This window comes from Phyllobates terribilis, unplaced genomic scaffold (genome assembly GCF_046119375.1).
Source record: "Phyllobates terribilis strain yellow unplaced genomic scaffold, ASM4611937v1 Scaffold_5__5_contigs__length_657084704, whole genome shotgun sequence".
Taxonomy (NCBI): domain Eukaryota; kingdom Metazoa; phylum Chordata; class Amphibia; order Anura; family Dendrobatidae; genus Phyllobates; species Phyllobates terribilis.
Genome location: NW_027362765.1, coordinates 30,086,331 through 30,110,731, shown reverse-complemented (window position 1 = coordinate 30,110,731; position 24,401 = coordinate 30,086,331). Strand labels below are relative to the sequence as shown.

The following is a 24,401-nucleotide window of genomic DNA, read 5'->3' as shown; positions in this document are numbered from 1 at the left end:
GTCCATTGAAGAACAAGGCCAGGAGACCCGAGGGTCCCACCCTGGCCTCTCTGAACAACTCCATGGGTTCCAGGTGACCTCATTGTCCTAACCTGGCTTTCTCAGAGTGTCTCCATGGGACCAGATGATCCCAACCTGATTTCCCCAAATGTATCCATGGGTTCTCTGATGGTCAATGGAGCCGATCTGTATACTTCCAGCCAGGGCCATGTGCCCTTAGGCTGGAATCCTGTAGAATCCAAATCTGTGTGTCTCTGGATGGAGCCATGCTACCAAACTACTGTCCTGAAGAGTCTTTCTGATTCTCTTAGAAGCACAATAGAAATCCCTGTACGTCTGTGGCTTAGGTCATCATTCACAGGTCAGAGGAAGGTGCAGGGCTCATGACTCATTGTTTGAGTGTTTAATCAATTTGCATAACTTATACTCCTCTTTGAGTCACCAAGCCACAGGGTCCGCATAATGCCCAAACACTCAGATTTATACAAATACTAGTCTGTCCTTCTTGACGCACCAAAGAAAAACACAAAGTCAAAAGTCAACACAAAGATAATAGTGTATTTCTCCTGGCTTAACAAATCTAGACGTCTGGCTAATTAAGATTAGAAGCTGTCACAGGGACATTCTGTTGTAATTTCCCTTTAAGAAAGACATAACGAAAAAAGTCTGATTGAAAAAAAAAACAGTGGACCATTTTCCCAGCATTTTGTTTGTGCTGTCACATATTATAATTTGGATACAAAACCAAAAGCATTTAAATGGAATCTGTCACCCCCTGGCACTTATCTGACTTCAAATATGGGCACACAGGTGATAGAAATGTAAATCTGTACCTACCTGTATGCCCATATTAGAAGTCTTGTTGCTGTGAAATGTCTTTTTTTTTCCTTTGAAGTTTCTGATGCTTGCGGGCCCAGTGCCAGGAAGAAATCCCCGCCTCCTGTGTGAATTATAATATTTTCCCCCTCCCCTGCATGTCACAGTTCCCTGTGACGTGTATTTGCCATGGCCAGATCCCGCGCTTGCGCACTTCACTTTTTACAGAAGGCGCATAGTACTACAGGGATCTTGTGCACAGGCGCCGGCGAGTCACTGTGACTTCCCGGTGCCTGCACACAAAGATCCCAGCAGTACTACGACTGCATAGTACATGTGCGCCTTCTGTAAAAAGTGAAAGGCGCAGGCGTGGGATCTGGCCGCGGCAAATGCACGTCATAGGGCACTGGGGAGGAAACATTATAAATACCACCGGAGATGAGGATTTTTTCATGGCCCAAGAACGGGAACGCATCAGAAACTTCAATGAATAAAAAGACATTTCACAGCAGCAAAATCTCTAATCTGAGGCATACAGGTAGGTATAGATTTACATTTCTATCCCCCATATGCCAATATTAGAGGTCAAATAAGTGCCAGGGGGTGACAGATTCCCTTTAAAATCATAGAAAATGTGTTCAAAGACCTTGTGTGGAGGTTAAGAGCCGAGGCTGTAGACGCTTCATCTCCAAAAGTCTACAAAACAAGGAGGATTGGCAACTCCAAATTTCCTTGTCTATTTCATGGCTTTGGGAGCTTGGAAATTTCTGAATCAGCAGGTTTGGATAAATGGGTGACTCATCAGGTTCCATGCCTTGTCTTGAAGGAAATCAGTTCCCAATGATGGTTAATAAACTACTATACGTAGCAGGGAAAGGGATTTAACAAATGCATCACATCAGATGTTCCTACAAAGAAGGAATGGATTGTAGATGTAACTAGTAATGTGTAATATGAACATGTTTATTATTATAGTGTAGAGAAGTTACAGACATGAGACTGTGCGCTGAAAGTAATTGTAATTAGCGGCAGATAGCAGAGATTGGGAGTTAGGAAGAAGAGGGAGGAAGACATTTTTTGAAAGGGTGGGAGTATGGGTTACACTAGTTGTCCATATACTGTATATATATATAAAAATGTGAAATATTCAATGCATATACTGTAGAATATTGCTTTTTATTTGCTTATTACATGAAAGATATTAGTAACTAGAAAACAAGAAAACCTGCACTAACTAGTGTGTCTTAAATCAGAAACATAAGAACAGCAGCAAGTAGGAGTCACACCCCAGGAATGGTGGAAAATAGCCAGATGCAGAAATAAATAAATAATGCCACTACATTAGAATGTTAGGTATACATACAGCAAATTAGTATAACCAATGAGACCCATATAGGGAAAAGCCTGCAGGGTCCGCAACTACATTAAATTGATTTAACTGCAAAAGTGAGGAGCCTAAATACGTTGCGGTGATTTCCTTAAGACTTGGCCCATAAACATTGAATGACAATACAGAAAAGACAGCTACAGAAGAGGAAATCTGCTGTCACAGAGCTGTACAAACAAGTAAAAAATAAGCACTAATTAAATGCTAGTGACCAGACTGGTTGTTATATATAAAGAACTATGGTGCATAAAACTGAAATGAAAATAGACAACCAATGAGGTGTACAATAAATAGCCTAATTACAAATAATGACAAAAAAGCACCAACAGGCACAGAATAGACCAGCCTCTCAGACCGATATGTTGGTCTGAGATGAAATCCAGTGCTGTTGACCAGAGTCCACAAATAGGCAATGGTGCCTGCACAAAAAAGGGGTCCGTAGATCACTCATTGCTCTGAGGAACCTTTGTGGAGTCAAGGTGTCTATATGCAGAGAATGCTGTGAGCTGCTAGCGTGGATCGTGATGCAAACGAGCAGGGAGCCCCGGACGGTGGCTTACCCACCGCTGAGCAGACCAAGTGTGGGGATTAGCAGCGCGGCATGTGACATCACAGGATTGCACAGGGATGGAAGCCTGGATGCTCCATCCTATCCCTTACGCGCTTCGGAGATGTTCCGATCTCCTTCATCAGAGGGTGAGATCCACGCTAGCAGCTCACAGCATCCTCTGCCTACAGACACCTTGACTCCACAAATATAATACTAATTATGTATTTTTCAGACTGTAAGACGTACCCCAGGTTTAGACAGTAGAAAATAGGAAAGACATTTTTTTTTACTAATTAAATCTTCCCTGGTGTAAAGTGGAGAAGTCAATATCACTAATTATAAATATACTGGGGTAGAATAGGGAAGTAATAAATCTATTGTTAGTGTCTCTCTGCACCACGTGTTATATTTACATATAGCGTCACAGCACGGACATTAATGACCACTCTGCAGCGCACATATATACACATAATGCTGCTGGACACTCTGCATATTTACATACACACACAGCTCTGCTAAATCTGCACATTTACATACACACACAGCTCTGCTACATATACACATTTATGTACACACAGCCATATTTATTTTTATTATGCATTGCTTATATAGCGCCATCATATTCCGCAGCGCTTTACAGACATTATCATCGCTGTCCCAATGGGGCTCACAATCTAAATTTCCCATCAGTAGGTCTTTGGAGTGTGAGAGAAAACTGGAGAACCCAGAGGAAACCAATGCAAACACGGGGAGAGAATAAAAACTCCTTGCAAATGTTCAAATGTTGTCTTTGGTGGAATTTGAATCCAATACCGCAGCACTGCAAGGTTGCAGTGCTAATTACTGAGCCACCATGCTGCCCATGCAGTAGCTCTGCTACATATGCACATTCACATACACCGAGCTCTACTACATATGCACATTTATATATATTATCCATATATATACACACATACACACACACCACACACAAATCTGCTACATATACATATTTACATACACTGTGTATACATTACTCCGTTTTGCAGTTCCTTCCAGATCATGTGAAAGGTCCTGGAGCTAGTCAGGAGGAAGGTTCTTCAGCTGCTCACTCAGGACAAGCAGCCTCTGTGCAGGTCCCAGTATCTTCCTCTCCTGCTCTGCACCGATCACATGGATCAGTGTGGGGCAGGAGGAGAGAGCAGTTCTCTATGTGATCGGGAAGGACACTGTCTCAGTGTTCTCCTCCGTTGCAGGAAGCTGCCGCCATACTGTAAGAGGCAATCACTTATTATAGTCCAAAAAATACAGTAAGTTCTAAGGTAATTTCCCTTTCTTGTTTAATTATACGACTTTCTGTTATATGGTTTTGTACAATTTGTCAATAAGATATAGTTTCTCCCTGTGTGCGTTATTTTTTATGTTTAACAACATATGTTTTCTAGTAATTCATTTTTCACATTCTAGGTATAATAATGGCTTCTTCCCTTGCAGGATTTTTGATGTTTAACAAAATAGCATTATTGTTCTAAACATTTCCCACATTCTTCATATGATTATTGCTTCTCCCTTGTGTGAATTATTTTATGCTTATCTAGACTTGATTTATCTGACCAACAATTCCCACATTCTGAACATGAATATTGCTTCTCCCCTGTGTGAGTTCTCTGGTGTCTCAGAAAATTTGATTTCTCTATAAAACATTTTCCACATTCTGAACATGAAAATGGCTTTTTTCCTGTGTGACTTCCCAGGTGTATAACAAGATACGATTCCTGGTTAAAATATTTCCCACATTCTGAGCAGGAAAAAGGCTTCTACCCTGTGTGAACTTTCTGGTGTATAAGAAGCGATGATTTCTGTACAAAATATTTTCCACATTCTGAACATGAAAAAGGCATTTCCCCTTTGTGAGTTCTCTGGTGTGTAAGAAGATATGATTTATGTCCAAAACATATTCCACATTCTGAACATGAATATGGCTTCTCCCCTGTGTGAGTTCTTTGGTGACTAACAAGAACTGATTTCTGTACAAAACATTTTCCACATTCTGAACATGAATATGGCTTCTCCCCTGTGTGAGTTCTCTGGTGTCGATCAAGGTGTGATTTCCCTACAAAACATTTTCCACATTCTGAACATGAAAAAGGCTTCTCCCCTGTGTGAGTTCTCTGGTGTCTATCAAGGTGTGATTTCTCTACAAAACATTTCCCACATTCTGAACATGAAAAAGGTTTCTCCCCTGTGTGAGTTCTCATATGTGCAACAAGTGATGATTTCTGTACAAAACATTTCCCACATTCTGAACATGAAAAAGGCTTCTCCCCTGTGTGAGTTCTCATATGTGCAACAAGCAATGATTTCTGTACAAAACATTTCCCACATTCTGAACATGAAAAAGGCTTCTCTCCCGTGTGAGTTCTTTGATGAATAACAAGAATCCATTTCTGGTTAAAACATTTCCCACATTCTGAACATGAATATGGTTTCTCACCAGTATGAATTCTCTCATGCCTAACAAGATCTGATTTCTGGTTAAAATATTTCCCACATTTGAAACAAGAAAATCTCTTCTCTTCTGTGTGATTTTTTTGATGTTTAACAAAAGATGTTTCGTTGAGAAAACTATTTCCATATTCTGAATGTGTAACTGGCTTCTTTGCTTTAAGAGAAGTTTGTTTTTTAATGCCTATTTTCTTACTTTTATTTTTCTTAGTAGTCTGTAATGAATCAGAAGATAGGACCTGTTTCATAGGATCAGATGATAGGTCTTTGCTGTGAAGGGATGATAGTATATCTGGAGTAATGAAATTCACTTCAATTGTATCCTGTGTGATCTCAAGGTCATCTGATTTAAAAATGGAAGATGTCAGTTGTCCCCCTGATCTCCTGTCACCGTCATCTGCCAAGATATAAAACAGTTAGTATTTTTTAATCAAATATACTTGAAATTTTAATTTTTTTAATATTTCTACTCAAAATGTCCACAGAAATGGGAAGTTATGCAGCAAAAATTATTCACTAAGACAATGACAGTTCACAGTCTAATAAAAGGCGTCATAGCATGAACTAGTAGAGTGTGGAGTTCAACTGTTTGTTCATTCTGCCTCCAAAATATTGGAATGAAAAGCCACCAAAAAATGTTATGCATGCAAATATAAAACTAAAAAAAGCTTCTACGTATCCTGCAAAAAAACGAGCCCCCACTCAGCTGTCAAAATGGTCACTACTCCTATAGATTAATACACTGATGGTTATAATTTATAAAATGGAGTCACTTTATGGGGTTTTCTGCTGCTCAGGTTTTCTGCCATTCTGTAGCATTGGGCTTCTGCAAATGGTGTGTCATATCTCCTCTGGGATCTGGTCCTGCAATGTTTGTTTCTATCACCAGTCGCCACCATCCTTCATTCTGCTGATGGCGCTAGTGATGAAGGAGACATTGGAACCAGAAGGTCTGGGTGGCGCAGGCTCTTTCCAGCCACTAAGAATCGGGTGGCCAGGACCAGTAGTACCATCCAGTCTGGCAGTATGGGTGTGTGTGCTGTCCAGCTGGAATAATCAGCTCCCTGCTTCAGTTAATTGGAAAGCACCACACACTACTAGAGCTAATAATATATTGCTGGAAGCTGCCAGACACAGCCTTGTTCTCTTCTGGTTCAGTTGGTGCATTTGATCCTGTTGTGATCCTGGCCCATTTACTGACTATTCTTTTATCCACTGATTTTGTATTTTCTGTGCCCTCCTGGTTCTATCTAAAATCTTGGCCCCTCAAAGTAATTTCAAAAGTGAAAGGCTAGTCTCTCATATGGCAGCATACAGGACCTGTATAACCGCGAGTAGGCGGTAAGACACTATGTTACTGCTTAACTTTTATAAAAAGTTGTCAGGTTAATGGAAACGTTAGGTTGGTAGATTTTAGCCATCTCAAAAGAGGTACAAAAGGGTGGGGGTTATTGGTGCAGTATCTGGGATGATCTCAGCCTGGACCAATTAAGCAGTGATACAGCTTGTTTATATGCTGTCATATTTTTTTTTTTTAAATCTTTTTTTAAATTTGGTATTTTAATATAGATTTATTAAAGGTTATATTTTATTACACCCTTTTTTTGCTATATCTATTAAAACTAAGTGGCTACTTGTTGGTATACCCAGCTACTTGATTTGCTACCCAAAAAATAGGTTTGTACATTTAATTGAACATATAAAAACTTGTTGCCAAACTAGTAAGCCTTCCATCATCTGAAAAAAAATAAAAGAATGCTGAAAAAAATAAAACGGGATGTTGGAAAAATGCTGCAGACCTAAAGTAGAAATACCGTAAAACTATTTTGTCTGGTATCTTTATCTTATTATGTAGCGGTTGGAGGGGGTCAGAAAACCTGTCAGCATCTGGTGTCACCACCATTTGCCTCGCGGTGCAACACATCTCCTTCGCATAGAGTTGATCAGGTTGATGAATGTGGCCTGTGGAGAATGTTGGTCGACTCCTCTTCAATGGCTGTGCAAAGATCTTGCATGGCCAGCATACTCACCAGATGTCACCCATTGAACAGATTTGGGATGCTCTGGATTGGCGTATATGATAGCGTGTTCAAGTTCCTGCCATTATCCAGCACCTGAACCCACAGATGCTTCACAGAATTTTATACCATTGAGCAGTGAAAATAAATAAAATAAAAAATCTAATTTTTCTCACAAAATTTTTGTTTTAACCCCAAATTTTTAAGTTCCCCAAGAGTAACAGAAGTAAATGGACCAGTTTGTTGTGCAATTTCTCCTGAGCAGGCCGATATCCTATATATGGGGGAAAACCACTGTTTGGGCACATGGCAGGGTTCAGAAGGGGATGAGCAGCAATTGGCTTTTGGAACACAAAAATGGCTGGAATAGATAGTGGTCGCCATGTAGCCCCTGATGTGCCTTAACAGTGGAAACCCCCCACATGTGACCCCATTTAGTAAACTACAACGCTCAAGGAATTTGCCTAAAGGTGTGGTGAGCACCTTGAAAGTGCAGATGCTTCACAGAATTTTATAAAGTTGAAAATGACAAAATGTTGTTTCAGCCCGAAATTTTCCCCTTTCACAAGGGTAACAGGAAGAATTGCACAACAGATTTTCGGGTCCATTTTATCCTGAGCACACCGATACTCCATAGGTGGTGGAAAACTACTGTTTGGGTGCATGGCAGCGCTCGGAAGGGGAGGAGCGCCAATAGAATTCTGGAGCGCAATTTTGGCTGAAATATATTCCAGATGTCATGTTATATTTGAAGAGCCTCTAACATGCCAAAACAGCAGAAACTCCCACAAGGGGCCCCATTTTGGAACCTACTCTTCTTGAGGAATTAATCTAAGGCACACATGTCAACTCTGGCCCGTGGGCCAAATCTGGCCCGCAGGATGATTATATTTGGCTCGTGACACCTGAATCACCACCCCTATGTGGGGCCATTAGTCTGTATGGAGGACTTTGTGGCGCCCATTGTACTGTATGGAAGGTTATGTGGGGCCATTATAGTGTCTGCAGGACTATGTGGGGCCCATTATTTTGTATGGAGGACTCTGTGGGGCCCATTATCCTGTATACTGGTTGGCCCACGACTTTGTTCAAGTTTTTCTTTTTGGCCCTCTGTGTGTTTGAGTTTTACATCCCTGATCTAGGGGTATAGTGAGCATTTTTAACCCTCAGGCAAGTCACAGAATTGTATAAAATTGGGCTGAGTCACTGGAAAATTGCCATTTTTTTTCCAAGAAAATGATACTTTAGCCCCAAATTATCAATTTTCTAATGGACGGTACAATTTGTTCCGCAATTTCTCCTAAGTATGCCAATACCCCATATATGGTTGAAAACTACTTTTGTGGCACAGCGGAAAGCTCAGAAGGGAAGGAGTGCCATATTGGAGTTCAGATTTTGTTGGAATGGTTTGAGGGTACCATGCCACTTTGGAAGAGCTAAGGTGCCAAAAAAGCTGAACCCCCCACAAGTAACCCCATTTTACAGCTGTCAGTGAATTTATCTATGGGTGCAGTTATTATTATGACACCACAGGTGTGTCACAATTTTAGTCCATTGGGCAGTGAAGAAAAAATAATTACATGTTTACCAGAAAAAAATTAGTTTTACCCCAGATTTTACAGTTTCACATGGGGAAATGGGTAAAAATGGCACCAAAATTTGTTGCACAATTTCAGCTGAGCGTGGCAATACCCTATCTGTGTCTGTACAGTACTGCTTAGCCACACGACGAGAATCGGGAGGACTGGAGCGCTATTTGACTCTCAGAGAAAAAATTATCGCAGAATAGTTTGTGGACTCCATATACAGAGCCTCTAAGTGTCAGAAGAGTAGAATCCCCCCTCAAGTGTCCCCATTTTGGAAATTACACCCCTCTGGTAATTTATCTACAGGTGTAGTGACGACTTTGACTCCATGGGCGTTTTCCAGAAACAAGCAGCAGTGAATATTGGTGAGTGAAAATTGGAAATAAGCCATTGTTGTGCCCGTACATTGTGCCCATACATTGTAGTGCCCAGTAGGTTGTAGTGTTAATACATTGTGCCCAGCTCGTGCTTCTGGAAACACGTACTCCAGTAAATTAAGCAGGCTCTCATGGGTACAGAAATGCCAAACACGTGGACGCTAAATGTGGTTTAGGTACACTGGAGCTCAGAAAGGAGAGGGGCATTTGGATTTGGGAGAGCAGAATTCGCTGGATTTCTTTTGGGGGTGAAGATCCATAGTACATAGGCTTTTGAGAAGCACTACCAGTAACGTGGAAGCCCCTATATGTCCATTGACAGAAGACGGACCTGAGTGGGGACTTGCTTTTTTGTGGATTGAGCTAAAGCTTTTATTTGGAACATTTTACATAACATTTCGAATCACATTTATCCTGTGCTCTACGCTGAGCACTCACATCGGGGTTTCCATCTAAATCGCCGAATGACGTGATTCAGATGAAACTTCTGAGGGATCCATTCACTATAATGAGGCAGCAGAGTTACTCTGGACTCCGACTAGCTCTTTTCAGTGGTGTCCTTTTCAGAGATGCACAAAACTGTGGCCGACCGCACTTTTAAGCACACTTAAAAAGACGGACACAGCTGAATCACAGGTCAGACCGCGTCCACTGTTTATTGGTATAATTTTATTTTTTAATGTTACTTAGTCCCTCTATGGGACTTTAACTTTTATTACTCTGATCGCTGGAATAATGCATTGCAATGCATTATTCCTGCCAGAATTACACTAACAGAAGCCTCTTAGACCATATTCCTAGCATGGTCTAATTGGCTGCCTTAGGTCTCTGACCCGGAGGTCATCATGACAACAATCTGGCCCATGAACTCTGAGCCAATGGACTGCAACTTAGGCCGGCGTTGCTCCTATTTGGCCTACCCCGCCAGCAGCGCGGTTCCTCAACATGGCGAGGGCCCTCAGGCGTGCTCAGTGTCCGTAAATGGGGTGCAAGTGTCTGGACTCTTGGACTCAGGAAGTTTGGTGACCCTGATAAGGGCCACACTCCCTCATCGGCTGGGACTCCATTTATGTGAAAGATCATGACAGAATTGTGCAAGACACTACAGGTTGCACAGCTCAGAACCTGAGTGTACCATTCCCAGATGGACGGACTGGTGGAGAGGTTTAACAAAACCTTGAAGGCGATGTTGAGGAAATCAGTGGAGAAGGATGGCCGAAATTGGGACTGTCTGCTTCCCTATCTGTTGTTCTCCATCAGGGAAGTTCCCCAAGCTTCCACAGGCTTCTCCCTGTTTGAACTACTCTATGGCCGACACCCTCAAGGGCTCTTGGATGTGGCAAAAGAGTGCTGGGAAGCTGACACCACTCCCTATAGGAGCGTGGTGAAGCATATTGCCCAGATGCAAGAGAGGATTACCAATGTGATACCCATTGTGAAGGAGCACCTCCTCAAGGCACAGGAGGCACAGTCCAGGGTGTATAATAGATCAGCCAGAGTGAGACAGTTCAACCCAGGAGATCGAGTACTTGTGTTAGTGCTTACAGTGGAGAGTAAGTTCCTGGCCAAGTGGCAGGGCCCCTATGAGGTGGTAGAAAAAGTTGGGGAAGTCAACTATAAAATCCACCAAGCGGGGAACAGGAAGCCCTATCAAGTTTACCATGTTAACCTGCTTAAATCATGGCAGGACAGAGAATCCTTAGAAGCTCCTTGTCTGGTAGCCAAATCTGACGTCAACGCGGAAGATGTTAAGGTGGCAGACACCTTGTCCAGCTCACAGAAAATGTCGGGAGCTGTTGCAGCAAAATAAAGACCTGTTTTCTGAGTTGCCAGGACTCACTCAGGTCATAGAGCATAAGATACTCACAGAGCCAAATGTTCACGTCAACCTAAAATCGTATCGGATCCCAGAGGCCCGCAGAGAGGTGATCTCGAAAGAGGTGAAGCGGATGCTTAACCTGGGAATCATAGAAGAGTTCAAGAGTGGCTGGTCCAGTTCCATAGTCTTAGTGCCGAAACCAGATGGAGAATGGTGGTTTTGAAATGACTATAGGAAGCGAAATTAAGTTTTAAAGTTCGACGCCTACCCAATTCTTAGGGTAGATGAGCTTACTGAAAAGCTAAGACCAGCTTGGTACATAACCACCCTTGACCTCACCAAAGGATACTGGCAAATTCCTCTGTTTAAAGAGGCCAAGGAGAAGACGGCCTTCTCAACGCCAGACGGATGCTATCAGTAAGTCAGGATGCCGTTTGGGTTGCAGGGAGCTGCGGCCACTTTCCAGAGAGCCATGGACCGGATCTTAGCACCCCACAAAAAGTATGTAGAGGCCTACCTAGATGACATTGTCATATTCAACCAGGACTGGGGAAGTCATATTCAGCCAGGACTGGGGAAGTAATCTTGACAAAGTTCAAGCCATACTTGACGCCCTAAGGAAGGCGGGCATTATCATCAACTCAAAGAAATGAGCTATGGGGATGGAGGAAGCCAAGTATCTGGGCTACGTGGTTGGTAGAGGTGAAATAAACCACAAATAAATAAGGTCGAGACGATCCTGAACTGGCCACAGCCCCTCTCTAAGAAGCAGGTCAGGGCATTTCTAGGCATCGAGGGCTGCTATAGAAGATTTGTCCCTAATTTCGCCCTAATAGCAGCTCCGCTGACAGATCTTCTGAAAGGGACGAAGTCGAATATGGCTAAGTGGTCCCCGGAAGCTGTGGCGGCCTTCCAGGAACTAAAACTGGCCTTCTGTAAACATCCAGACTTGGTGGTGCCCAACTTCTCCAAAGAGTTCGTGATCCAGATGGACGTAGTCTTGTCCCAGGAGATACAGTAAATGGAGAGGAACACCCTGTAATGTACCTCAGTCAGAAGCTGTCCATATGTAAGAAGAACTACTCCATAGTGGAAAAAGAATATTTAGCCATCAAGTGGGCGTTGGACACTCTGAGGTATTACCTGTTAGGTACAAGGTTCAGGTTAGTGTCGGACCATGCTCCACTGAGGTGGATGCGAGAGAAGAAGGGGAACAATTTCCGAGTAACTAGGTGGTTCCTAGCTCTACAGGATTTTAGTTTTCATGTGGAGCATAGGCATGGGAAACAACAGGGGAATGCTGATGCGCTATCAAGGGTCTAATGTATGGCAGAAGGTGGCAAGCCCCCCGGCTTTGGGCAGAGGGGGGGGGGATATCTAAGGTTGCAGCCGGACAGGTCATGGACAGGAGGTATGTGTCCCCGAGGTGCCAAGCCTCTGTGATGTAGGACTCGGAAAAGCAGGCTACAGCACACATAGTGCCAAGAGGTGTTTAATAGACCCTGATTATGGGGCTGGGTTTTACGAACAGCTGAAAGAGCTGGGTGAGATCAGCTGCTCACTTATCTCCAGTCCAGGTCTAGGAAGGTCTGATTTAAGACAGCTGCGCCTGTCTCAGTCTGTCTGTGTGTTTCGCAAGGTGAGCAGGCCTTGCATGTGCTGCTCAGACTCTGCTGAAGTTAGGGAAAAGGACTTCATTTAAACGGCTGAGGGCGTGCTGCATGGACTTGTTATTTTTGAGTTTTATTTTGTTGTACCTTGTTCTGTGCCAGGAAACGGCTCTTTCATGTTTGTCTCCTAAGCGGTTTATGCAAGCAAAATAAACCAATCTGGATTTCTAATGAAAATGCTCCCTGTGCCCACCTCAACCGCAGCCGAGTGAGTACTAAACCCTACAGGAGACATAGAATTAAAAAAAAGAACGCATGTTCAGGGGGAGAACTACAAGACTAAACCAGAAACCAAGCAATGTGAACTGAGGTCTAAGATGGTACACATGCAAGAAATAGAAGCATGTTCACACTAGCAAAAAGATGCAAAACCTACAAAAGACAAAAAATATATCTCGTACCCTACCATCATTATATATAAATGTAAAGCAAAGTTGCATATGAAATATAGGGTACTTAGTGAACTATTTTTGATCAAAAAAAGTATACAAGCCGTCCCACCAGCGACAAGGTGACCCTAAATTGGGACGGACCTACACTGGACTGGGAGTAAACCAGAGTTGCATTCATTTATGGTGGACCACTGGAGCTACCATGAGTTCTGACCAGAAGAGGAGAAGGTATTAGTACTCAAGCCAGTAGGAGCAATTGTGTAGAAATCCAAATTTTTTAGTATCGAAAAATAATGGAAATAATGACAGAGTGATGCCATGAAACCAGCGCTCGAACCATGACAACGCATCTCCAGCAGGCGTGAATAAATATATATTACAGCCATCAACCAAGCATTGGTTACAGATATATCATGGCACAGGTGTAATGTTTTTTCCCTTTTAGATTACCATAACCCACTTTGAAGTTACTTGGTTTTAAAATAAATTAAAAATTCAGGATAAAGGGAAACTTGACACCCACTGCACTTTTAATGTTGTCGATCATAAAAGCGAAGTTTGGCCACAAAGACTGGATGGACCTGGTCTTGTAGGGACCATATGAGCACATTCAACAGACATCATCCAATAAGATATCATGATTCTATAAAGGCAACAGGCTCATTATCCTCCTCTTTATCTTGGAGGCCCACCTTAATATTCTTCCAGTCATTTCCTAACTTGTCAGCAAATTCTACGTACTCTGTCATTGGGCTTTGTAGTTTACAGATCAGGGTAAATAAGGGTCAGCATGTTTTGATTTCCGAGGGTAGGTGGATCCTCCAGGTTGTAAGCTCTATAGAAGAAGGGCTTTCAATGCCCAAAGTAATTTGAACAGTTTTGGGAGGAAGAACATTTGGGGGTCTTATGGCAGAATGGTGATCACATGACTGTGATATGTCCGGACTACACCACCAATAAAGCAGTGAAAGCTGATGACTGAGAAGAATCTGTGACTCTGCATTTAGTGGTTACTACTCACCTGGTCGGTTATCTGTAGAAATCTCCTCTTTACACCGCTGATCACCCCTTACACATGTCTCTGTAGTATTAATATGATCTTCACCCTGAAATAAATATTGTAAAAGTCACCAACAAATGGAGAAGCCACGTCCATGATCAGCTCTAATCCTGCCATCTCCACCGTTCTCATTACACAAATATAAAACATATAATACTGGTGGATAAAAGAAGACTGAGCACAAGACCTTCACAGTCATCTACATATCATAGGGGAGATCTCGTATCACCTTCTCTCCATCTACCTGATGATCATGAGGAACACTGGGATTTTCTTGTTTACAGTCTTGTGGAAGAAGAGGACGGGGACATCCCTCTGGTGTTGTCCTCTTACTGGATAGATCTGCAGGAAACACATGCAGGGACTGAATTCATTCTTTATATACATATAATTATAGGCTGTGTTTATTTAGTCCTATCTATTACCTGCTGATCTGAGGGGCTGGGGAACCTCCATCATGACATTCTTGTACAGATCTTTGTGTCTTTCTAAATACTCCCACTCCTCCATAGAGAAATAGACGGCGACATCCTTATACCTTATAGGAACCTAACACATACAATGATACGGTCATACCCCCGATTCCTTCATATCGTGAATGTATAATGTCCCAGCATTCCCAGCAGTGTCACCTCTCCAGTCAGCAGCTCAATCATCTTGTAGATGAGTTCAAAGATCTTCTGGCATTTGATGTCCTCATTTATCAGAGGGTGAGGTAGAAACCTCGGGATTGGGCTCAGGGGTCTTCCCCATCCCTCAGACACAGGGGCCTGACAGCGCTCACTAGAGGTCTTCTTCACTACTGTGTAATCCTGGTTATGGAGAGACACATTAATAAATCTCACTACAGACATTTCCCGAGTCCTCACCTCTCTAGTTCTGTCCATCTGTTATTCTCCTAGATCAGAATGATGTAATGTGATGTCATCAGAATCTCTCACCTCTCCAGTAAGCCGGAAGAGGATCTCTAGGGTGAGGTGTAATAGCCTCTCCACCATATCCATTCTTGATGGGTAAATCAAAAAAATTCTCTAAATATAGAAGATATCCACTGAGAAGATCCGATTTTATAGGGACCTGAATGTGAAGAAGATGAGCCAATGTAACATCAAAAAGAATCCCATGCAATAATACAATTACTGGAGATAATAAGAGGAAACATGAGGAGATATAATTTGTAGATCTTCTATTCTTATCGCCTATCGAGTGGAACATAAGTTATTAAGGAAAAAATCCAAACCTACAGGGCCCTGTGTGAAAAAGTGATTGCCCACCCCCTTAAAACATAAATTAACTGTGGTTTATCACATCTTTGGGAAGCTGACTTCAATTTCCCTAGCCAAACTGTCACGCAAGGTGTGGGAAAGACTAAGTGCAAGACAAAGGGAAGAGGGGAAGGGAGCCCAGACTCTAGGGAAAGGGGGGAGTGGAAACCTCCTAGGCTGATCTGATATCACCCTGTCTCCCCTACCGTCTCTATATTGGTTCCTCACCAATCGCCGCACAGGAACCTACACCTGTATAGTTCATCCTCACTAACAACTAAAGACCACAAAGGAGACAAACACGGGGGAAAGTAACTTAGCTTGAGCTGACTTCAGAGAGATAACTCCAAACATCCTCCTAGCACCAGAGAAGTAGCAAGCAGTCTAAAATAGCTCCAAGCGTTCACGCTTTCCCAGAGGCAAAGTGAAAGTATTTAAACACCCAGGCCTGGGTGTCAATTAGAAGGGGGGAGGTAGCTGCTGGGTCCTAGAGTGAAACAGATCTAAGAAGGTGTCTGTAATGCCAAATGAAGAGATCTTCTCCAACCAACTGCAGGGCGACTGTCCGTCATATCTGACACAACCGTGACAATTTGTCAGGTGATTTATATCACAATTATCCACAGTATCACTGCCCGGGAAGGTCACAAAAACCATCTGCTGTGATCTTTGGAGCGAACAGCTCTCTGCTGCCCCCTATTGTCTGGACAATTACACTATTGGCCAATGATCAATGGAGATGGCCGCGGGCAGTTCGTACTAACAGGCCAGTTATCAGTAAACTAACAGTGAGCGTATGGTATATACACCTCCGTATTCCAACGCATGAAATATGTGTATATACTGCGGTACGATCACTGCTAACTCCACGATAACCCCAGAAATATTGTTAGCTGCCACCACTAGTCGTGTTTTAATCAGGCTGACTGGAGGCTTGATTCTGGTTCTGGTAGCATATGGTTTTGGGGTGAAGTTTACAGAACAAAAGCAACAGAACTATTACATTTTATATTTAATTCAAAGGGAGGCAGTGTTTATGAAAAAATATACAAAAGGTTTTACAAATGGGCCAAAACAATACAGCATATACAGCTACATAAAATAAAAGAGATAAAACCAAAAAATCTCACTACACCGATCGCAGAGATGATTCAGTTTAGCCGAAGGAGAGCACTTCGATTGGCCGTTCAGCGAACGGAATTCCTCCATACACAATAAATGTATCTCTCTACACAAACCCAGATCATAATTTGGCTTGATCTTTTATCAGCCACTGAGTCCCACTCACACACTTCCCCGTGATGACCTTACATGGACCGGGTTGTGGGCTGCTCTCAGCCCTTCATGATCTTATGAAATCCCCAACTTATGCGGTAACTCCTCTCAGGATGATCGCAGAAGTTGGAGATTGACGCCATATTTTCCATTGGGATTTTATCTTTAGAGACCAAACATGACATGGCTGTTATCCATTATCAAGCCACTGTGGTTTTATGGCTCACTGGCAGGGGCTACAGTTATGAGAAAATATGTATCTTTTTCCCCCGTTAGCCCCGATGCTGAAAAGGACTCATTAATGATTTCTAGAAATTCGAATATTCTATATTTTCTTTCGGAGACGTCCAAACTGCTGAAGCTTTGCTGATGCAGGGTGACAATGGCTGTTCCTATAGAGTGTGAGGTGTCTGTTTTAATCATCTTCAAACTTAAAAAGCCTTTAACTGTCTAAACTATTTGTCCATTCTGTACTCTTTGTCCATACACAATTGACATCCTGCAGGAGCTCATGCAAGCATTTTAACTAGGGTTGGTACTTCTCTGTCTATTGTACAATCCTACCTCTAAGAAACTAGACTGTCAGCTTCTTGCATGTTAAGTCAGCTCGTTCACTATTGTCTAAGTCTAGGGGATTGCTTACTGGAAATGTGAGTGACTTCAGATATTTTTAATATTTTCTATGGACAGCATTCTTTTTTCGGACAACCTCTAAAATACAAAAGGAGAGAGGTTTTTAATCACCCTCATGATACTCTCTTTTTTGTCTACCAATGGGGTATCCCTTTTATGTCCGATGTCTCTGAGGTGTTCACTGATACGTCTTCTAGATTCCCTTTTAGATTTCCCCCAAAGTCTAAATATAGTGAGACTTTTACTAAAATTTTGGTTGAGTTTCTAGATAAAAAAATTATCACAAAGAATGAATTTAAATTTATGGCACCTAGTTGCCCTACCATTCCAACTTTTTATGCTCTTTATAAAGTTCACAAAGGGTTAGACCCACTTAGAGCACCACAAAACCCAAGATGTAAACAAAATTAACATATACCCTAAGTATAAGTAAGCAAAAACCAAAAGTGCATATAAGTAGCACAGGTTGCTTAGTAAACACTGTTTTTGATTAAAAAAAAAAAAAGAGTAAAAGACATTTATGCTTTAGTTTCTTGCACTCAGTGCACACAAGGGTGTGGCCTCCCTTTCTTTGAGATAAACATTATGTGTATCATAGAATATTAGAGTTGGAAGGGACCTCCAGGGTCATCTGGTCCAACCTCCTGCTCAATGCAGGATTCATCTCAGACAGATGTCTCAGACAGATGTCTGTCCAGCCTCTGTTTTAAGACTTTCTTTTGAAGAATTCACCACCTCTTGTGGCAGCCTGTCCCATTCATTGATCACTGTCAAGAAGCTTTTTCTAATATCTAATCAGTATCTTCTCCCTTTCAGTTTCACTCCATTGCATCTCGTGTTTCCATGTGCAAATGAGAATAAAGCTGATCCCTCTACACTGTAACATCCCTTAAGATATTTATAGACAGTTATTAAGTCTCCTCTCAGTCTTCTCTTTTGCAAGCTAAACATTCCCTGATCCTTTAACCATTCCTCATAGGACATGGTTTGCAGACCGGTCACCATTCTGGTTGCTCTTCTCTGAACTTGCTCCAGTTTGTTCATGTCTTTTTTAAGATGTGGTGCCCAAAACTGGACACAGTATTCCAGATGATAATTACTTCACACGATCTAGAATGTATGCTTCTGTTAAGGCAACCCAGAATTGTGTTTGCCTTTTTTGCTGCTGACTCATGTTCAGTCTGTGATCTATTAGTATACCCAAGTCTTTTTCACACGTGCTGTTGCTTAGCCCTATTCCCCCCATTCTGTATATGCTTTTTTCATTTTTCTTGCCCAGATGTAGGACTTTGCATACATTCTTGTTAAAAACCATTCTGTTAGTTGCTGCCCACAGTTCCAGTTTGTTTAGGTCTTTTTGAATCCTCTCTATCTCTTCTCTAGTGTTAGCTGTCAGTCCTAGCTTTGTGTGATCAGCAAATTTAATCAGTTTACTCTCATCCAAATCATTGATAAAGATGTTGAACAACACAGTGCCCAGGACAGAGCCTTGTGGTACCCCACTTGAGACATTCTTTAAACTGCATGTGCAACCATTTATGACCACTCTTTGGGTCCGATCACTAAGCCAGTTATGAATCCACCTAACAGTTGCCTTGTCGATTACATAGTTAGTTATTTTTTCAATAAGAATAGTATGAGATACTTTGTGAAATACTTTGCTAAAGTCAAGATATGCCATATCTACTGTGTTTCCCTGATCCACCCAGTCAGTGATTCTGTCATAGAAGGAAATTAAGTTAGTTTGACATGACTTATTAGTTACAAACCCATGCTGGCCCTGTTAATCACTTCATTCTCATATAGGTACTTACATGCATGTTGTTTAATAATTTGTTCAAAGATCTTTCCTGACATAGAAGTAAGACTCACAGGCCTATAGTTTATATAGCTTCCCATTGCTGGATGTCCATAGTTTGGCCCCGGCCCTGCTCGGCCCTTATAAACACTGAGGTCATTTTTGACACATGGTAAGGTTTTATTACTTGAGGTTAGGAACGTCTCGACTAGTTACACCTTGGCGCTGATAAGATGGCTTTTACGCATTTTTTGATCAAAAGCAGAGTTTACTAAGTACCCTATGTTATGTATATGCACTTTTGCTTTTTAATTACTTATAGTAGGGTATGTGCTCATTTAGTTTCTTTCTTTGGTTTTGTCTGTTTAATGACCAGTGTGAACATACTCCTACATGTTGCATGTATACCAACATATACTTCAGTTCATTTCATTTGGTTTTTCTTAGAGGACGACCAATAGTGTCAGGAGTAAATTCCATTAGTCATTCCACAGGGATGTAAATAGACAAGATACTCTGCCCCTTTGTCATTTTGATGCCTTCAAATGTCAGGGATACAGTCGATCTCTTGGTGAAATTGGATGGTAAGGTCATAGAGGACAACACTATTTGGCTTCCATAGATGTAGAGGCACAATATAGCAGTATTCCCCATGAAGCAGGGATCATGGCGGCTAATTATTTCCTTAAATCCAGAACCATACAATGTAGTGTACATAACCAATTTCTTTCCAAATTCCTTCAATTTATTTTTACCCAAAACTATTTCCTATTTAATGGGAAGATATTCCACCAGCTCAGAGGAAACCACGATGGGGAGTCTCTGTGCTCCGTCGTATGCAAATCTGCTTCTGGGCTGGTGGGAGAAAATGGTAATCTTCCAAGATGAAGCTTGATGGAACGCCAAGATAATGTTCTGGGCCATATATATATATATATATATATATATATATATATATATATATATAGACGATGTGTTCCTTCTATGGTCCGGATCCGCTAAAGAGTTCAATTCATTTGTTGAGTGCCGGAATATCAACAACATTGGCCTCAAATTCACGCCAGAAATGAACAGCACAGAGTTGCCCTTCCTAGATCTCACCATTAAAATTGATAGGCAAGGAAATCTGATAACTCGCACATACCGTAAACCAACTGCCACAAACAATTTATTCAAATAGGAAAGTCATTACCCTGTCTTTCTCAAAAAAGGTTTACCTAAAGGACAATATCTCGGTATTAGAAGAAATTGTTCAAAAATCGATGACTTTAGGATGCAGGCAATGAACTTAAGAAGTAGATTCATCCAGAAAGGGTACCACAAAGCAACTCTGTATTCAGCTTTTTATAATGCTCTTGATCAGGATAGATAATCACTCCTACACCACAGGAAAGAGGGGACAATAAAATAATAGTAAGAATTATAGGTACGACAATCTATCAAATCAGGTTTATCGGAAAATTAAAAACATAGATGCATACTTCGAGCGGATCCGTATGTAAGGGATATCATTCCAACTAATCCAAGTATCACCTACAGAAAAAGTCGAACTATCAGGGACCGACTAGTCCAGTTTTTATAAAAATCCAACACAGGAAGGTACTTGGCTAGACCGTAGAACCTGTGGCACTTTTATCTGTAGTGACTGTGATTTCTGTAACTGGATTAGACAGTGTTGGAGCTTCACTGGGGAGCCTTCAAACAAAAACTTTTTATCAGAGATTTTGCGACCTGCAAAACAACAGGTGTTATATATGTGGCCACGTGTAACTGCCCATTAAATTATGTGAGGGAAAAAAAGGGAATTTAGAAGACGCATCAGTGAACATCTCTGGGACATCAGACATAGAAGAGATACAGAAGACTGAGGCATTTATAAAAGCTAACAGGAGTTATTTGATGCCAAAATCTACATGTACAGCGTTTAATTTTTTACTATGGATATGATGTTTTTTTTGGCATTATCTCCTTAGGCTTCTCTATATTAAATGAAAAACAGTGGAAATTAAATAAAAATGGAACAAACTATGTTAGTAATACACCAGGCAAAAATTGTGGCACACATGGTGAACCTTTCATATCAGATGTTTTAAAAAAAGATCTCTTTTTTTGAACATCATCCATGTATGTTGCAGAAATGTTATGGGCAAAACTGTAATGCTAATCCTGTCAGTTTAATTATTTGTCAAAAGTACCGATGGCATCTAATAAGGTTGACACAGTTACAGGGCTCCCTTGTACCATTTACTTCCCCTCCTCATCCACTCAACTGTGGGGGACTGCTGGGTTTCTATGATACCTAAATGCCTAAAAATGGGTCTGCAATTGGCCTCTAGACATATGATGACAGGGGATAGAAGGATCTTTAAAATATAACCTTTAATTAATTTAATTAAAACTCTCAGGGCAAAAGCTAATTATTATATACGGTGTGTATCCAAATAGATTCAAAATCTGTGATAGTTCTCTTGTACCATATCCTATCAATTATTTTGTGACCATCACAGATTTTGAATATATTTGGATACACACCTTATATAATACGGTAATTAGCTTTTGCTAATATTTTAGGTGTCTATTTTTTTGTGGTTTAATATTTGATTGGGGCCCCGCCCTACATTCTTTTTTTGGTTTATTTCTTTATTCGTATGGTTAGATTTCTTTTCAAAATTAAGATTTTATTAAAAACTTTTGAAACAAAACAACTAACAAAGTGATATTATTGTAAAAAGATAAAAAGCAAAATAGGGTCTCATCTGGGTATTAAGGTTGCAGATTAACTTGAAAACTGCTCACCTGTATGGGTTGTGTGTGACACAACCACTACCATAGCCTAGCTGTCGGCCGCTGCAACATCCACAGATTTGTATATAATAGAAAGCCAGAGTAGGTGGACTTCAAGTACATTGCTGATTCAGGAATGAATCATATAACAAATGAATTAAAGGTGGTTTATTTGTCAGAGTCAAATCGACTCCTTCCTCACATGTGGTTGTCCTGAGGAAGGAGTCGGCTTTCTATTGTAAACAAAGTCATATTAAAGATGTCCCATGAGACTCTCTGTAGTAAACTAAATCACAGTTAACAAGTAAAAGGGGAATAAGCATTGGGAAGGGGAACAGAGGGTGGGAGTGGGGAAAAAGAGAAAAGAGAGAGAGGAGGTGTCACGTAAGGTGTGGGAAAGACTAAGTGCAACACGAAGGGAAGAGGGGAAGGGAGACTAGACTCTAGGGAAAGGGGGAATGGAGACTTCCTAGGCTGATCTAATATCACCCTGTCTCATCTATCGTTCCTATATTGGTTCCCACCAAGGAACCAGCGCTTGGCCCTGGATAGGGAAGGGGGGGTGAGCACTAGTCAGTCCCCACTAACAACTAAAAGACAACAAAGAAGACAAACACGGGGAAAAATAACTTAGCTTGAGCTGACTTCAGAGAGATTACACCAAACGTCCTCCTAGCACCAGAGAGGAAGTAAGCAGACTGCAATAGCTCCGAGCGTTCACAAGGAAACATGTGAATATCACCGGCACCTGCCTGTAGCAAACAGCAAGTATTTAAACACCCAGGCCTGGGTGTCAATTAGCAGGAGGGAGGTAGCCGCTGGGTCCTAGAGTGAAACAAATCTAAGAAGGTGTCTGTAATGTCAAACGAAGAGATATTTTACAACCAACTGCAGGGCGACTGTCTGTCACATCTGACACACCCATGACAGGAGGGAAGTGAGGGGGGAAATGGTTTTGTATGAATAGTTTGGACCTGGGGACCCAGAAACACCACAGCATAAAAGGGTGGAATGAGAAATGGAAACGGATGATTAGAAATCAATTGATCAACGAGAAAAAAAAGGAGAAAATGTCCTGACCTCGGGAAAACACAATGGACAGAGCATGTGTTTAGAAAGAAAGGCTTCCCAGTGAAACCATTTCGTGGCCGTGGTGTTCTTTTCAGATTGTGTCTGAGAAATGAAGGTTTCCAGTCGGTAGGACAAGGCTATTTCAGCAAACCATTCTTCCATAGAATGGCTGGATTTCTATCTGGGCTGCAGGATAAGAAAAATGGTTGGATGATGCAGGGAAGTGTTCTCAGAAATTGAGTCGGTTAGTACTTCTGCTACTAGTCCCACTTTGAAATTGGTGTTTGCGGAACTTTTGAGTGCATATAAAGAAAATATGTGGTGGGAGCTACAATCGTTAGACAATTACATCAAGCATAAGATTGTTCCCCGAGACTTAGGATCTACAGTACAGACCAAAAGTTTGGACACACCTTCTCATTTAAAGATTTTTCTGTATTTTCATGACTATGAAAATTGTACGTTCACATTGAAGGCATCAAAACTATGAATTAACACATGTGAAATTATATATTTAACAAAAAAGTGTGAAACAACTGAAAATATGTCTTAAATTCTAGATTCTTCAAAGTAGCCACCTTTTGCTGGGGTTGGGACCATCAGTTGTGTTGAGCAGAAGTCTGGTGGATACACAGCTGATAGTCTTACTGAGTAGACTGTTAGAATTTGTATTATGGCAAGAAAAAAGCAGCTAAGAAAAGAAAAACGAGTGGCCATCATTACTTTAAGAAATGAAGGTCAGTCAGTGAGAAAAATTGGGCAAACTTTGAAAGTGTCCCCAAGTGCAGTTGCTAAAACCATCAAGCGCTACAAAGAAACTGGCTCACATGAGGACCGCCCCAGGAAAGGAAGACCAAGAGTCACCTCTGCTTCTGAGGATAAGTTTATCCGAGTCACCAGCCTCAGAAATCGTAGGTTAATAGCAGCTCAGATTAGAGACCAGGTCAATGCCACACAGAGTTCTAGCAGCAGACACATCTCTACAACAACTGTTAAGAGGCGACTTTGTGCAGCAGGCCTTCATGGTAAATTAGCTGCTAGGAAACCACTGCTAAGGACAGGCAACAAGCAGAAGAGACTTGTTTGGGCTAAAGAACACAAGTAATGGACATTAGACCAGTGGAAATCTGAGCTTTGGTCTGATGAGTCCAAAATTTGAGATCGTTGGTTCCAACCACCGTGTCTTTGTACGACGCAGAAAAGGTGAACGGATGGACTCTACATGCCTGGTTCCCACCGTGAAGCATGGAAGAGGAGGTGTGATGGTGTGGGGGTTTCTTTGCTGGTGACACTGTTGGGGATTTATTCAAAATTCAAGGCATACTGAACCAGCATGGCTACTACAGCATCTTGCAGCGGCATGCTATTCCATCCGGTTTGTGTTTAGTTGGACCATCATTTATTTTTCAACAAGAC

General features: G+C 41.6%; 2 protein-coding genes across 2 annotated transcripts in view; both read right to left on the bottom strand.

Annotated features, from left to right (window-relative positions):
• LOC141271824 (oocyte zinc finger protein XlCOF7.1-like) overlaps positions 1-24,401 on the bottom strand; it is a 225,150-nt gene that overhangs the window by 128,305 nt on the left and 72,444 nt on the right. The window lies entirely within an intron of this gene.
• Positions 1,388-24,401, bottom strand: part of LOC141271825 (uncharacterized) — a 31,181-nt gene continuing 8,167 nt past the window's right edge. Inside the window, exons 2-7 of the mRNA XM_073681995.1 lie at positions 15,101-15,236; positions 14,792-14,971; positions 14,585-14,708; positions 14,404-14,501; positions 14,121-14,205; positions 1,388-5,634 (exon numbers count right to left, since the gene is read on the bottom strand). Coding sequence (XP_073538096.1) covers positions 4,550-5,634; positions 14,121-14,205; positions 14,404-14,501; positions 14,585-14,708; positions 14,792-14,971; positions 15,101-15,163 — 1,635 coding nt within the window. The 5' untranslated portion in view covers positions 15,164-15,236 and the 3' untranslated portion in view covers positions 1,388-4,549. The remainder of the gene's footprint in view (positions 5,635-14,120; positions 14,206-14,403; positions 14,502-14,584; positions 14,709-14,791; positions 14,972-15,100; positions 15,237-24,401) is intronic.